General features: G+C 48.9%; 1 protein-coding gene across 1 annotated transcript; it reads right to left on the reverse strand.

The window, feature by feature from the left end:
• Nucleotides 1-6,380: 6,380 nt before the first annotated feature.
• Nucleotides 6,381-8,411, reverse strand: LOC108332736 (UDP-glucose flavonoid 3-O-glucosyltransferase 7). Its single transcript, XM_017568048.2, has one exon. It carries the CDS (start codon nt 8,055-8,057, stop codon nt 6,576-6,578), a length of 1,482 nt encoding a protein of 493 aa, XP_017423537.1. The 5' UTR covers nt 8,058-8,411; the 3' UTR covers nt 6,381-6,575.
• Between the last annotated feature and the right edge of the window lie 3,864 nt (nt 8,412-12,275).

A 12,275-nucleotide genomic window follows, 5' to 3' on the forward strand; every position in this document is an offset into this window, starting at 1 on the left:
ACGACAACGTACGATTAAATGACAAGCGGAGGGACAGGCGGATTTTCATGGGAAGTTAGCAGAGTAATTACAGTATTAAATACAATAAATAAGGATAGAATGATTCTGTCCAGATTATGTTAATAAAGGGGCAATTACTACTATCATTCCCTACCTTTTCTGGAAGGCATGATTAGTATTAATAAGGGAGGCACGTAGAATTAGGGTATGCTTTTTGATTATTTGAATATTGTAAGAGAGGTTATGCTCTCGTGTGACTGAAGGAGACCCTGCTCCCAGTCATTGGTTGTGTTTCTGTGATTACCAGAGTTTTAATAACAAAGAGTTTTATCCCTTTAGTAACGTTCATTCACGGTGTGAGGCAAGTTACGTGGTTAGGTACGTAACAAGTGGTCCGACCTGCCGGATCCTATCGAAGGGAATAAAGCGTCATGGAGGGAAGGCTGAATGCTGTGGAAGGAAGAATGGAGACCCTAGAAATCTCTATGGGCGGACTGGAGTCAGCAGTCCAGGAACTGGTGAGGGTGTTAGGGGAGCGAGGTCGACGGGATGACGGCCACCTTGATGGTAGCCAAGGATCAGTCAATGGGAGGAGGACTGACGAAGAGGAAAGGGTTGGAAGCGGCGTAGAGGGTGGACACCGAGAGGAGCAGCCATCTTGGAGGAGGCGGGTCGAGTTACCCGTGTTCGAAGGAAGCGAGCCTCTGAACTGGATTTATAGGGCGGATAAATTTTTCGAACTGCAAGGGGTACCGGAGGAAGAGAAGTTGCGCCTGGCATACATCAGCATGGAAGGGATAGCGGGACACTGGTTCCGGTTTTGGAGGGAGAAAGCCAGGAACAGGTCATGGGCCGGATTAAAAGAGGCATTGGTGATTCGGTTTGGAGGCAAAAATCGAGGCACGGTCTTCGAAAGACTGGCATCTTGTAAACAAACAGGATCCGTGGGAGATTATATCCAAGAATTCGAGGTGTTGGTGGGCCAAGCAGAAAAAATACCCGAGGCACAATTAATGGGGTATTTCATGGCAGGTTTACAGGAGGGGATACGTAATCAACTCAGATTGCTGGATCCCAAAGAGTTTATGGACGTCATGAGACTCGCAAGAGACGTGGAGGCGTTCCAGGCGGGGACAAGGGTGAGCGGAGGAATCGTCAGCAAGGGACCAACGTGGGGAAAACCGAGCAGTGCAGTGGCAAGGGTGGATACTAGCCGCCACAATCAGAACCGAACGGGTACTGTGGACAAGGAAGGAGGTCCAAGACGAGAAGGTGAGCGTACATTCTCGAACGCTCAAGGCAGGAACGTACGGGATTTACCATACGCTGAGTATGTCAAACGTAGGGAGGAAGGGAAGTGTTTCAGGTGTGGAGGGCCGTTCGGTCCGGGGCATCGCTGTCCTGAGAGGGGACTTCGGATGTTGATACTGGCAGAAGACGAGGAGCCCGGAGGGGAAGAAGAAGGGGAGGTTGAACTCGAACAAATGGAGCTATCAGCTCTTTCGGCAGGAGGGCTCACCCAGCCCAGAACGATGAAGCTGCATGGGCAGATAGGGACGAAGCAGGTTTTGATTCTCATTGACAGTGGCGCCAGCCACAATTTTATAAGCAGGGACCTGGTAGAAGAGTTGGCCTTACCTGTAGTAGATACACCACCCTATAGGGTGAGCTTGGGAGATGGGCAGAGAAAGGAGACGAAGGGATGCTGTGAGGCCGTGACGATCCACATGGGAGCGGTTGTGATCCAGGAACGATTTCACCTATTCGAGTTGGGCGGAGTGGATGTGATACTGGGGGTGGAATGGTTGGCCAAGCTGGGCGAGGTGGTCATAAATTGGGGACAACTAACTATGGCGTACGTACAAGCAGGACGCCAGATGACGATTAAGGGAGACCCAACTCTAACTAGGAGTCTGGTGGAACCCGCAGCGTTGTTAAAGATGAAGGAAGTTGAGGTCTGGTTGCTAATGTGGGAGCTTGGGAAGACAGAAACGGAGGAGGGGCAACGACCATACGTCCAAGAAAAAGACACGTTCGGTCCAGAATTGACAAGAAAGCAGACGCTCGACATAATGCAAATCCTGGAACGATACGCGGACGTTTTTCACGAGCCGAACAGCCTACCACCAGATAGGGGAATGACTCACCAAATTCCCTTAAAAGAAGGTACGGATCCCGTGAATGTAAGGCCGTACAGATATCCCCATGTGATGAAGGGGGAGATTGAGAAGCAGGTGGCGGAAATGCTGAAAGCGGGCGTTATTAGGCCAAGCAACAGTCCATATTCGAGCCCTGTAATCTTGGTAAAGAAAAAAGATGGCAGCTGGAGGTTTTGTGTGGACTACAGGGCATTAAACCGAGCCACTGTACCTGATAAATTCCCTATTCCCCTGATAGAGGAGTTGTTAGACGAACTGAGGGGGGCCAAATATTTTTCAAAGGTGGATCTAAAATCGGGCTATCACCAGATACGCATGAGAGCAGGCGACATAGAGAAGACGGCTTTCCGGACACACCAGGGTCACTATGAATTCATGGTAATGCCGTTCGGCCTAACCAACGCACCAGCCACTTTTCAGAGTGCCATGAACAAACTGTTGCAACCTTACCTGAGGCGATTCGTACTGGTATTCTTTGATGATATACTGGTGTATAGCCGCACCTGGGGGGAGCACTTGGAGCATGTGGGGACGGTGCTAAGGGAGCTCGTGGCAAATGGATGGGTGGCCAACAGAAAGAAATGTGAGTTTGGCAGAACTCAAATAGGTTATTTAGGCCATAGGATATCCGAGGAGGGGGTAGAGATGGACGAGGACAAGGTACGAGCTGTGCTGGAGTGGGAGAAACCGAAGACGGTGAAGGCTTTGAGGGGATTTTTGGGGCTGACAGGATATTACAGGAGGTTCGTGAAGGATTATGGAAAGATTGCCCGACCTCTGACCGACCTTCTTAAAAAGGGACAATTCGCATGGACGGAACAAGCAGAAGAAGCCATGTTAAATTTAAAGAAGGCAATCACGACTGCTCTTGTATTGATTTTGCCTGATTTCAACCAACCGTTTCACATTGAGTGTGACGCATCCGGAAGGGGAATTGGAGCGGTACTCATGCAAGGGAAGCAGCCCATAGCTTTCTTTAGCAAAGCACTATCTGAGGGTTCGTTAGGGAAGTCAATATATGAAAAGGAATTAATGGCGCTGGTCTTAGCCATTCAACACTGGAGGCCATACCTATTGGGGCAACGGTTTGTGGTTCACACTGATCAGAGGAGTTTGAAGTACCTTTTGGAGCAACGCATCACCACTCAGAATCAACAGAATTGGCTTGCAAAGCTCCTGGGATACGACTTTGAGATTGTGTACAAATCAGGGGTAACCAACAAAGTGGCGGACGCCCTATCACGCAAGGACGAGGATGAGTTGCAGGAAGAGAAGGAATTAACGGTGATTGCTCGGTCGTATTGGCAAGATTTCAGGGAAATATTGGAAGAAGTAGAGGAGGATGAGGAGCTAAGGAAGGTGATTGACGATCTGAAGAAAGATCCCAACTCCCATCCCTCGTTCACGCTAGAGAACGAACGCTTGCACTACAAAGGGAGGCTCGTGCTGTCAGCCCGGTCGGCCTGGGTGCCCAAGTTGATAGCCGAATTCCATACCACACAGACTGGAGGCCACTCAGGGGTATACCGGACGTACCGCAAGGTGGCGCAATCTCTTTATTGGGTAGGAATGAAGAAAGCCGTGACCGAGTTCGTTGCCAGCTGCCTGGTCTGTCAACAACACAAATACTTGACCTCATCACCGCAAGGGTTGCTACAGCCGTTACCCATTCCCAACGCCATTTGGGAGGAGATAAGCATGGATTTCATAGTCAAACTACCCAAGTCTAGAGGGTACGATGCTGTGTTAGTAGTGGTGGACCGTCTCAGCAAATACGGACACTTCCTACCCTTAAAACACCCATATTCAGCACGTACTATAGCCGAAATCTTCGTGAGGGAGATTGTCCGATTGCATGGGGTGCCGCTATCTATCGTAAGTGATCGGGATCCACTGTTCTTGAGTAATTTTTGGAAGGAGTTGTTCAAATTACAAGGCACTCACCTAAGGATGAGCACCGCCTACCATCCTGAATCTGATGGGCAAACTGAGGTTATCAACCGGATCTTGGAAGGGTATCTGAGGTGTTTTTGTTCTGAACAGCCCAAGGGTTGGAGCATCGTATTACCATGGGCCGAATACTGGTACAACACTAGTTATCAGGAATCAGACAAGTGCACCCCATTCGAAACCGTCTATGGCAGGCCGCCCCCCTCACTGCACAGGTTCGTTCCAGGGGAAACATTAGTGGAAGCCGTCAATCAGGAGTTACAAACACGAGATGAAGCACTCCGCCAGTTAAAGTTCCATCTCGTCAGGGCGCAAGAATTAATGGCAAGGCAGGCCGACAAGGCAAGGAGGCCGTCCCAAGTACAGGTGGGAGATTGGGTATATCTAAAAATTCGACCTCACCGCCAAACGTCGATGGCGTCCATCGTACACTCTAAACTGGCCGCTCGTTATTTTGGACCTTTCCTGGTTATTCAGCAGGTGGGAGCAGTCGCATTTAAGCTACAACTACCAGACTCAGCACGAATTCATCCTGTGTTCCATGCATCACAGTTAAAGAAGGCAGTAGGGGACCACCGGGTCGAGCAGGAGCTACCAATAGATTTAGAGGTCGACGAACCGTCACCACGACCGGTCCGAGTTTTGGATAAAAGGCAGGTGCAGCAGGGAGAGGACGAACGGCAGGAAGTCTTGGTCGAATGGCAAGAGGGAGGTCCTGATGGGGCGACATGGGAAGATGCCCTCACCATCCAAGATCAATATCCCGACTTCAACCTTGAGGACAAGGTTGATCTTCAGGGGGTGGGTAATGTTAGGGCCTGGCGAGTGTATGAGAGAAGAAGATATAGGAGGAACAGGGGGGAGGACGAACGTCTTGAGCAAGAGGGGAACCATGCGGTAGCGAACGAGCGTTACGAGCAGGAGATGACAAGGAGCGAGGACGAACGCCCTCAGCGAGAGGAGGACGAACGAGCGAGGCGACAAGGAGTGAGGACGAGCGCTCAGGGCGAGCAGGGCGCGGACGAACGTCCTCAATAAGGACGAGCGTCCATAAATAAGGACGAGCGTCCTGAACAAAGGGGGGACGACAACGTACGATTAAATGACAAGCGGAGGGACAGGCGGATTTTCATGGGAAGTTAGCAGAGTAATTACAGTATTAAATACAATAAATAAGGATAGAATGATTCTGTCCAGATTATGTTAATAAAGGGGCAATTACTACTATCATTCCCTACCTTTTCTGGAAGGCATGATTAGTATTAATAAGGGAGGCACGTAGAATTAGGGTATGCTTTTTGATTATTTGAATATTGTAAGAGAGGTTATGCTCTCGTGTGACTGAAGGAGACCCTGCTCCCAGTCATTGGTTGTGTTTCTGTGATTACCAGAGTTTTAATAACAAAGAGTTTTATCCCTTTAGTAACGTTCATTCACGGTGTGAGGCAAGTTACGTGGTTAGGTACGTAACAGATTTGATAAAATAGTCGTTGAGATAATTACAATTGATCCATTAATAAAATATTAATTATTTATTAGTAATAAGTGAGATCTAAAAATAAGTTCATTCTAGTATGAGTTGAGCGCAAAAAAAATGAACAAACAATGCAATTTAAACGATGAAACATCATAAGGAAACTCATTCAGTCTTCAAAATAATTGAAGTACTTTGAATAAGAATTTCAAACATCTTACCCGAAACATGTGTAAAAAATTTAAATTTCATATTTTGAATCTTTTCATTTTAAGAGTTTTTCAACTTCGAGATGGTATTTGTAGGTAATTTTTTTCAAAAACAAAAGTAATCGCGTAAGCTTTTGCAACAGAGCATAAAATGTATATTGAAGAAGAAAGACTCAACTTACATTTTTTATAATACAAAAGTCATTACAAATTATAAAGGAGTAATCATTTATACCATTATCGTATAATAAATTTTATTAATTTTACTTCAGTAATTTAATTGAGAAAAAAGTGATTTGTAGACCAGCGTTTATAAATACAACAATTTAACATCAGCAATCCATAATAAAATATTAAATTTAGACAATGAATTAAAATACAAACTAAATTATTGAATAAAAAATAGTATAAATAACTGTTAAGAGTACATATGAGTTTTAAGGGGTTGTAAAATTATAACATCCCTTAATTAAATAATTTAATATTTTATTATTGTCTAGAATCGTGAAAGAAAAACAAAAATAGCTCCTCCTTTTTGAAGTGTTTAAGACAAGAATGAGACAAAGTTAAAAGCAGTGGTAACAGTTGTTCAGCAATAAAAGAACCTCCATTTCCATGCATGGCCTTCATCACTGGACAAGTGTCGATTGAATGAAAAATGATTAAAGAAAGAATGAAAACTAGAACATTACTAAATTTAATCAAGAAAACGACAAATAAGATTGATAATAGATGCACCAACAGGCATAAGTTATTGTGGTGAGCAGTGTGAAGGCATAAGGATTAGCGTGTGTCTCTGAGGTGCGTGAGATGAGCAATGAGCGCAGTTAAATTATTGTGAGAGGACCCTCCATCCCCAAGAGCTTCTTTAGCCTTATCCGATAACTCCTTTGCACGCCGTCTGATTTCCTCAGCTTCATCACCGCCGTCCATCAGCCTCCTCACAGCCTTCTCGATGCAATCTCTGGTGACCAGTTTCTCCCTCTCCCCATAGCCGGTCTCTCTCCACTCGGTGGCGCCCACCTCCACTGCCACCCCACGTACCTCGGTAACCAGCCTCTCGTTGTAGAACTGATCCCCTAAAACCGGCCACGTCAGCATTGGAACTCCAGCTGTAACGGCCTCTAAAGTGGAGTTCCAACCGCAGTGAGTGAGAAAGGCACCTACAGCATTGTGGGCCAGGATAACAAGCTGCGGGGCCCACCCCCTGATGATCAGTCCCTTCTCTGCGTTCCTCTCTTCGAACCCCTTTGGTAGCCACTTTGCCTTCTCCTCCTCGCTCTCATCCTCCTTCCCCTTCTTCTCCGGAACCACCCATATGAAATTATGCGCCGCTTCTTCCAACCCGCACGCCATCTCGAAAAGCTGTTTATCCGGAAATCGACACACGCTACCGAAGGATACGTACACAACAGACTTCGCCTGCTTCGAGTTCAGCCAACTCACACACTCCTCCTCGCTCACCACGCTCTTCTCGCCCCTCTCTTCACCGACTTTCGCGGCCAGAAATGCTGGCCCAAGATGCCAGGCTTTGTGGGCCTTGCCTTTCTCGTAGTACGGGATATACTCTTCTCCGTCAAGCTCCACGAAGCTGTTCACGATGAGACCGTCGCTCTTCATCTCTGTTTCCAGAAGCCTCTGCACGAAGCCAGTAACCCCCTTGGGTGGTGTGGAGCACAAGGTGATGCGGTGGGGAAAATCGGGGATAAGGAAGGGGCCGGCTTCGGGAACAAGTGCGGGGTTCGATCTCACGGACTCCATGGCGGCCACGGTGAAGAGGGAGAAGCCGTTGAAGGCGAGTCTGGCGATGCGGAGATTGCTCGCCACCTCGTGAACCCAGGAGTGGATGTAGTCGGCGATGACGCAATCGGGTGGGTGCTGTTCTAGGAAACGGCTGATGGGGACGCGGAGGAGCATGTTGGCGTGGTAGAACTTTCGGGCGCTTTCATCGTCATTGGCGGCGGACATGAGTTGTACGCCGCCGGGGAAGCCGGCTTCTTGGGCGGGGAAGTCGACGACATGGAGGAGGAGGGAGGGGTTTGATTTTTGAAGGATTTGGACGTAGGAGGGAGTGGTGATGACGGTGACGCGGTGACCACGTGAGGCGAATAGTGTAGCTATGTTGCAGAGAGGGATGAGATGGCCGGATGCCAGGAAAGGAATGAAGTAAATGTTGAGTGGTGATTGTTCATTGTTCATTGCTCTGAGAAGCTTCACACAATGCTTTTTCTCCCTTTCTTGTTCACAGAGGAAGCTGGTGTTCATTCTCTCATTGCATTCTGTTTTATTTTACTCAAGAATCCATGTGCACGAAATATTATTTTATTATAACTAGTCCGTGTAGCACGAGGTTTTTTTTTTACCTAAATTTCTTGTATAACGATGCAAATATGACAATTGGGGAGTGAGCTTTGGGTGGTGAGCCCCAAGAAGAAGACATCGGTTGGAAACAATGTGGGATAATGTTTGATTCCAGCAATCTACTACAGCAGCACTCTCCATTGTAGGATTTGGATGTCCAGAGTCTCCAATCTTTTCTCCCTTCCATTCCTCACCAATTTAAAACCCATTTCAAATTTCTAAGTTTTCAATTTTTATACCTTACTCAATATATTTTAAGGGAAAATCATGATTTTTTAAGACGATGTTTTATTGGTTTGTTTGTCATGATTTGTTTTATTGGTTTGTGTGAACTTATTTTAAAGAAATATTTAAAACGAAAAAATCATAAATTATCCCTTTGTCAGAAATTATAAAAAAAAGTATTGGTCCATTTTAAATATCTTTTTAAAAATAAGTTCAAGCAAATCAATAAAAAAATTAATAAATATTCTATTATTAAAAAATTGTTAAAATATCTGATTTTTTCCATCTCTACCTCTTTCTATTTTTAATGAATGTTCTAAATTCGAAAATATAGATTTACGAAATTCTTTTCAAAGTAAAGAAAAAAATGTAACTAAATATTTAAAAAATAATATGTTATGTTTCGGCATTTTCCGTGAGGATCCTATTAAAACACAATCTTGACTGGACGGATGAACGATCACGAACGATAGAGGCGGGCGGACGAACGATGCAGCTGCTACGGATCCGGCGGACGCTTTCTCTCCAGCTGACGCAGACCGGGCGGACGATTCAGTGACGGACGGACGCTGCTCCACACTCCAAGCCGGGTGGTCGGGTACCTGTCAAAGACACTCCGACGCTCAAGTCAGTAATATGACAGAGCGGTTTGTGATGCATGTATGCATTGCATTGTAAGGAAAGTTGGTCCAGAACTCATACCTGAGACCTTTATTTATACTGATTATAATGGGCTTTTACCTTTAGTGGGCCTGATAATGGCCCAATCATACCTTTAGTGGGCTGGATAACGAGCCTTTTACCTTTAGTGGGCCTGATGACGGTCCAATCACACCCTTTAACCATGTAGGTTAGGGAGGATGGCCGGCCAGGGATGTTAACCTGGGTGGGCGGCCATCTGGCTTCGCTGTCCGGTCGCATTGGACGCTCGGCCTGGGTGCTTGGCCCGAGTGGACGCTCGGTCCTGTTTGGGTGTACGCTCGGCCCTGGTGCTCGGTCGGGTGGACGGTCAGTCCTGTCTAGGTGTACGCTCGGCCTGGGTGCTCGGCCAGAGTGGACGCTCGGCCTTAGCCGGCGGCACTGTTAAACGCTCGTTCGGTCTGCGCGTTTAGGAGGACATAAAATGACGCGGGCGTCCGGTCACATTTGGACGCTCGGTCCTGCTGGTGCATAAATGGGCGTCCGCCCTGACATACCTTCTCGACAATCAGGAGGATGACATGCGCGGTCGGTTTGTGTGTCTTTCCGTATGGCATCCGGTCCTACTAGTACATAAGTCCCCCAAGCCCGAGTATAATTCTATTATGTGGAAGGGGTTCTTGTAGACGGTTCTCATTAAAGGGGACGAGATCCCTGTCGTGCTTTTCCTTTTTAGGTCCTTTCTGCTTGTTTGTAAGTAGACGGGAGAGTAACAGTCATGCCTATTCAGGCTATTCGAAGCTCATAATTTAGACCGAGATGTTGAAGCCCTTGGGCGTGGCCGCCCTGTTGAACATTCGGTTTATTAGTGGTCGTCCGGGGAGGATGGCTTGGTCCCTGAGCAGTCGGACGTTTGCTTGGACGGTCGGTCCTGTTCGACTAAGTGGATGGACGTTCGGCATTGGCGCTCGACCAGGGCGGACGTTCTTGCGTTATGCCTTGCTCGGTCTATGCGGGGAGGACCGGTATTCGAGGTTTCATAGCCGAGAGTTGAGGCCGGATAGCCGACAACTAAAGCCAAATGGTCGAGAGCTTGTTGAGGCCGGACGGTCGTTAGTTGAGGCTTGATAACCGATAGTTGAGGCTGAATGGCCGAAAGCATGTTGTTGTCGGACGGCCGAGAGTTGAGGCTGGATGGCTAAGAGTGAGGCCGGATGGACGAGCGCTCTTTGAAGCCGTACGGTCGATAGTTGAGGCCGGATGGACAAGCGTTCTTTGAGGCCGGACGGACGAGCGCTTGAGTCCGGATTGGACGAGTGCTCTTTAAAGCCGTACGGTCGATAGTTGACGCCAGATGGCCGAGAGCATGTTGAGGCCGAATGGCGGAGAGTCTGATGACGCCGGACGACCAAATGTTGATGCCAGATTTGGCTAAGTACCTAAGGTCGAACGGCCAAATGGTAGAGATTGAATACATACCTTTGGGAGCCGTCTGGCTGAGCTCCGTTCCCCGTTCGGCCAAGCTGACGAGTAATTCCATTCATCAACTTGGACTTTTGTTGGGCGGACGGCAGTGGTTCTCGGTGGAACGCTCCGTGCACCGTCCGGCCAAGATGACAAGAGTGAAACTCCGTTCATCAACTTGGACTTTTGCTGGGCGGACGGCAGTGGTTCTCGGTGGAACGCTCCGTGCATCGTCCGCCCAAGCTGACAGGAGTGAAACTCCGTTCATCAACTTGGACTTTTGCTGGGCGGACGGCAGTGGTTCTCGGTGGAACACTCCGTGCACCGTCCGGCCAAGCTGACAGGAGTGAAACTCCGTTCATCAACTTGGACTTTTGTTGGGCGGACGGTAGTGGTTCTCGGTGGAACGCTCCGTGCATGGTTCGGCCAAGCTGACAGGAGTGAAACTCCGTTCATCAACTTGGACTTTTGTTGGGCGGACGGCAGTGGTTCTCGATGGAACGCTTCGTGCACCGTCCGGCCAAGCTGACAGGACGGACGATAGAGGCATGATAGCCCAGTGTCTTTGTGGCCGAACGGTCGAATGTCGCATGCCAAATTTGGCCGAGTACCTAAGGCCGAACGTCCGGGAAGTAGAGCTGGAATCCGTAGGCCGAATGAGCGGACGGTTGGGGACGGACGTCCTGGTAATTTTGGACGAACGACCGAAAGTTCGAGGCCAGACGGTCGAGACTTGCTTGCCAAATTTGACCGCGCACCTAAGGCCGAACGGCCGGGAGATAGAGGTCGAATACGTACCTTGGAGGCCGAATGACTGGACGGTTGGGGACGGACGTCCTGGTAATTTTGGGCGAATGACCGAAAGTTCGAGGCCGGACGGTCGAGACTTGCTTGCCAAATTTGACCGCGCACCTAAGGCCGAACGACCGGGAGATAGAGGTCGAATACGTACCTTGGAGGCCGAATGACCGGATGGTTGGGGACGGACGTCCTGGTAATTTTGGGCGAACGACCGAAAGTTCGAGGCCGGACGTTCGAGACCTGCTTGCCAAATTTGACCGCGCACCTAAGGCCGAACGGCCGGGAGATAGAGGTCGAATACGTACCTTGGAGGCCGAATGACCGGACGGTTGGGGACGGACGTCCTTGTAATTTTGGGCGAACGACCGAAAGTTCGAGGCCGGACGGTCGAGACTTGCTTGCCAAATTTGACCGCGCACCTAAGACCGAACGTTGAGACTTGCATGCCAAATTTGGCATGAGGTCGAGGCTAGACGGCTGAGACTTGAGGCCGGATAGCGGACAGGTGAGGCCGTACGGTCGAGATCTTGCTGAGGCCGAAACAGCCGAGTTTGAGGTTGAATGGTTGAGTGACAAATTTGGCCGAACGGCCGAGGTCGAACGGCCGGGCAACTTTTGGACGAACGACCTGGCGGCTAGGGCCGGATGGCAGAGACTTGGGGCCGATAGCCGACAGCTGAGGCCAACTGGCCGATAGCCGACAGTTGAGGCCAACTGGCCGATAGCCGACAGCTGAGGCCAACTGGCCGAGAGCATGACGAGGCCGGACGGCTGGGAGACAGTTGTTGGGTTGATGAAGCCGAGTGCCAAGTGCTGAACGGAGGATGTTGACGCTCTTTTGAGGTGCCCCTCACTGGTCCCTTGTGTTTACAATGGGAAATACGCACTCGGCCCCACGGTGGGCGCCAAATGTTTCGACATTTTCCGTGAGGATCCTATTAAAACACAATCTTGACTGGGCGGATGAACGATCACGAACGATAGAGGCGGGCG

Source organism: Vigna angularis, chromosome 1 (genome assembly GCF_016808095.1).
Source record: "Vigna angularis cultivar LongXiaoDou No.4 chromosome 1, ASM1680809v1, whole genome shotgun sequence".
Taxonomy (NCBI): domain Eukaryota; kingdom Viridiplantae; phylum Streptophyta; class Magnoliopsida; order Fabales; family Fabaceae; genus Vigna; species Vigna angularis.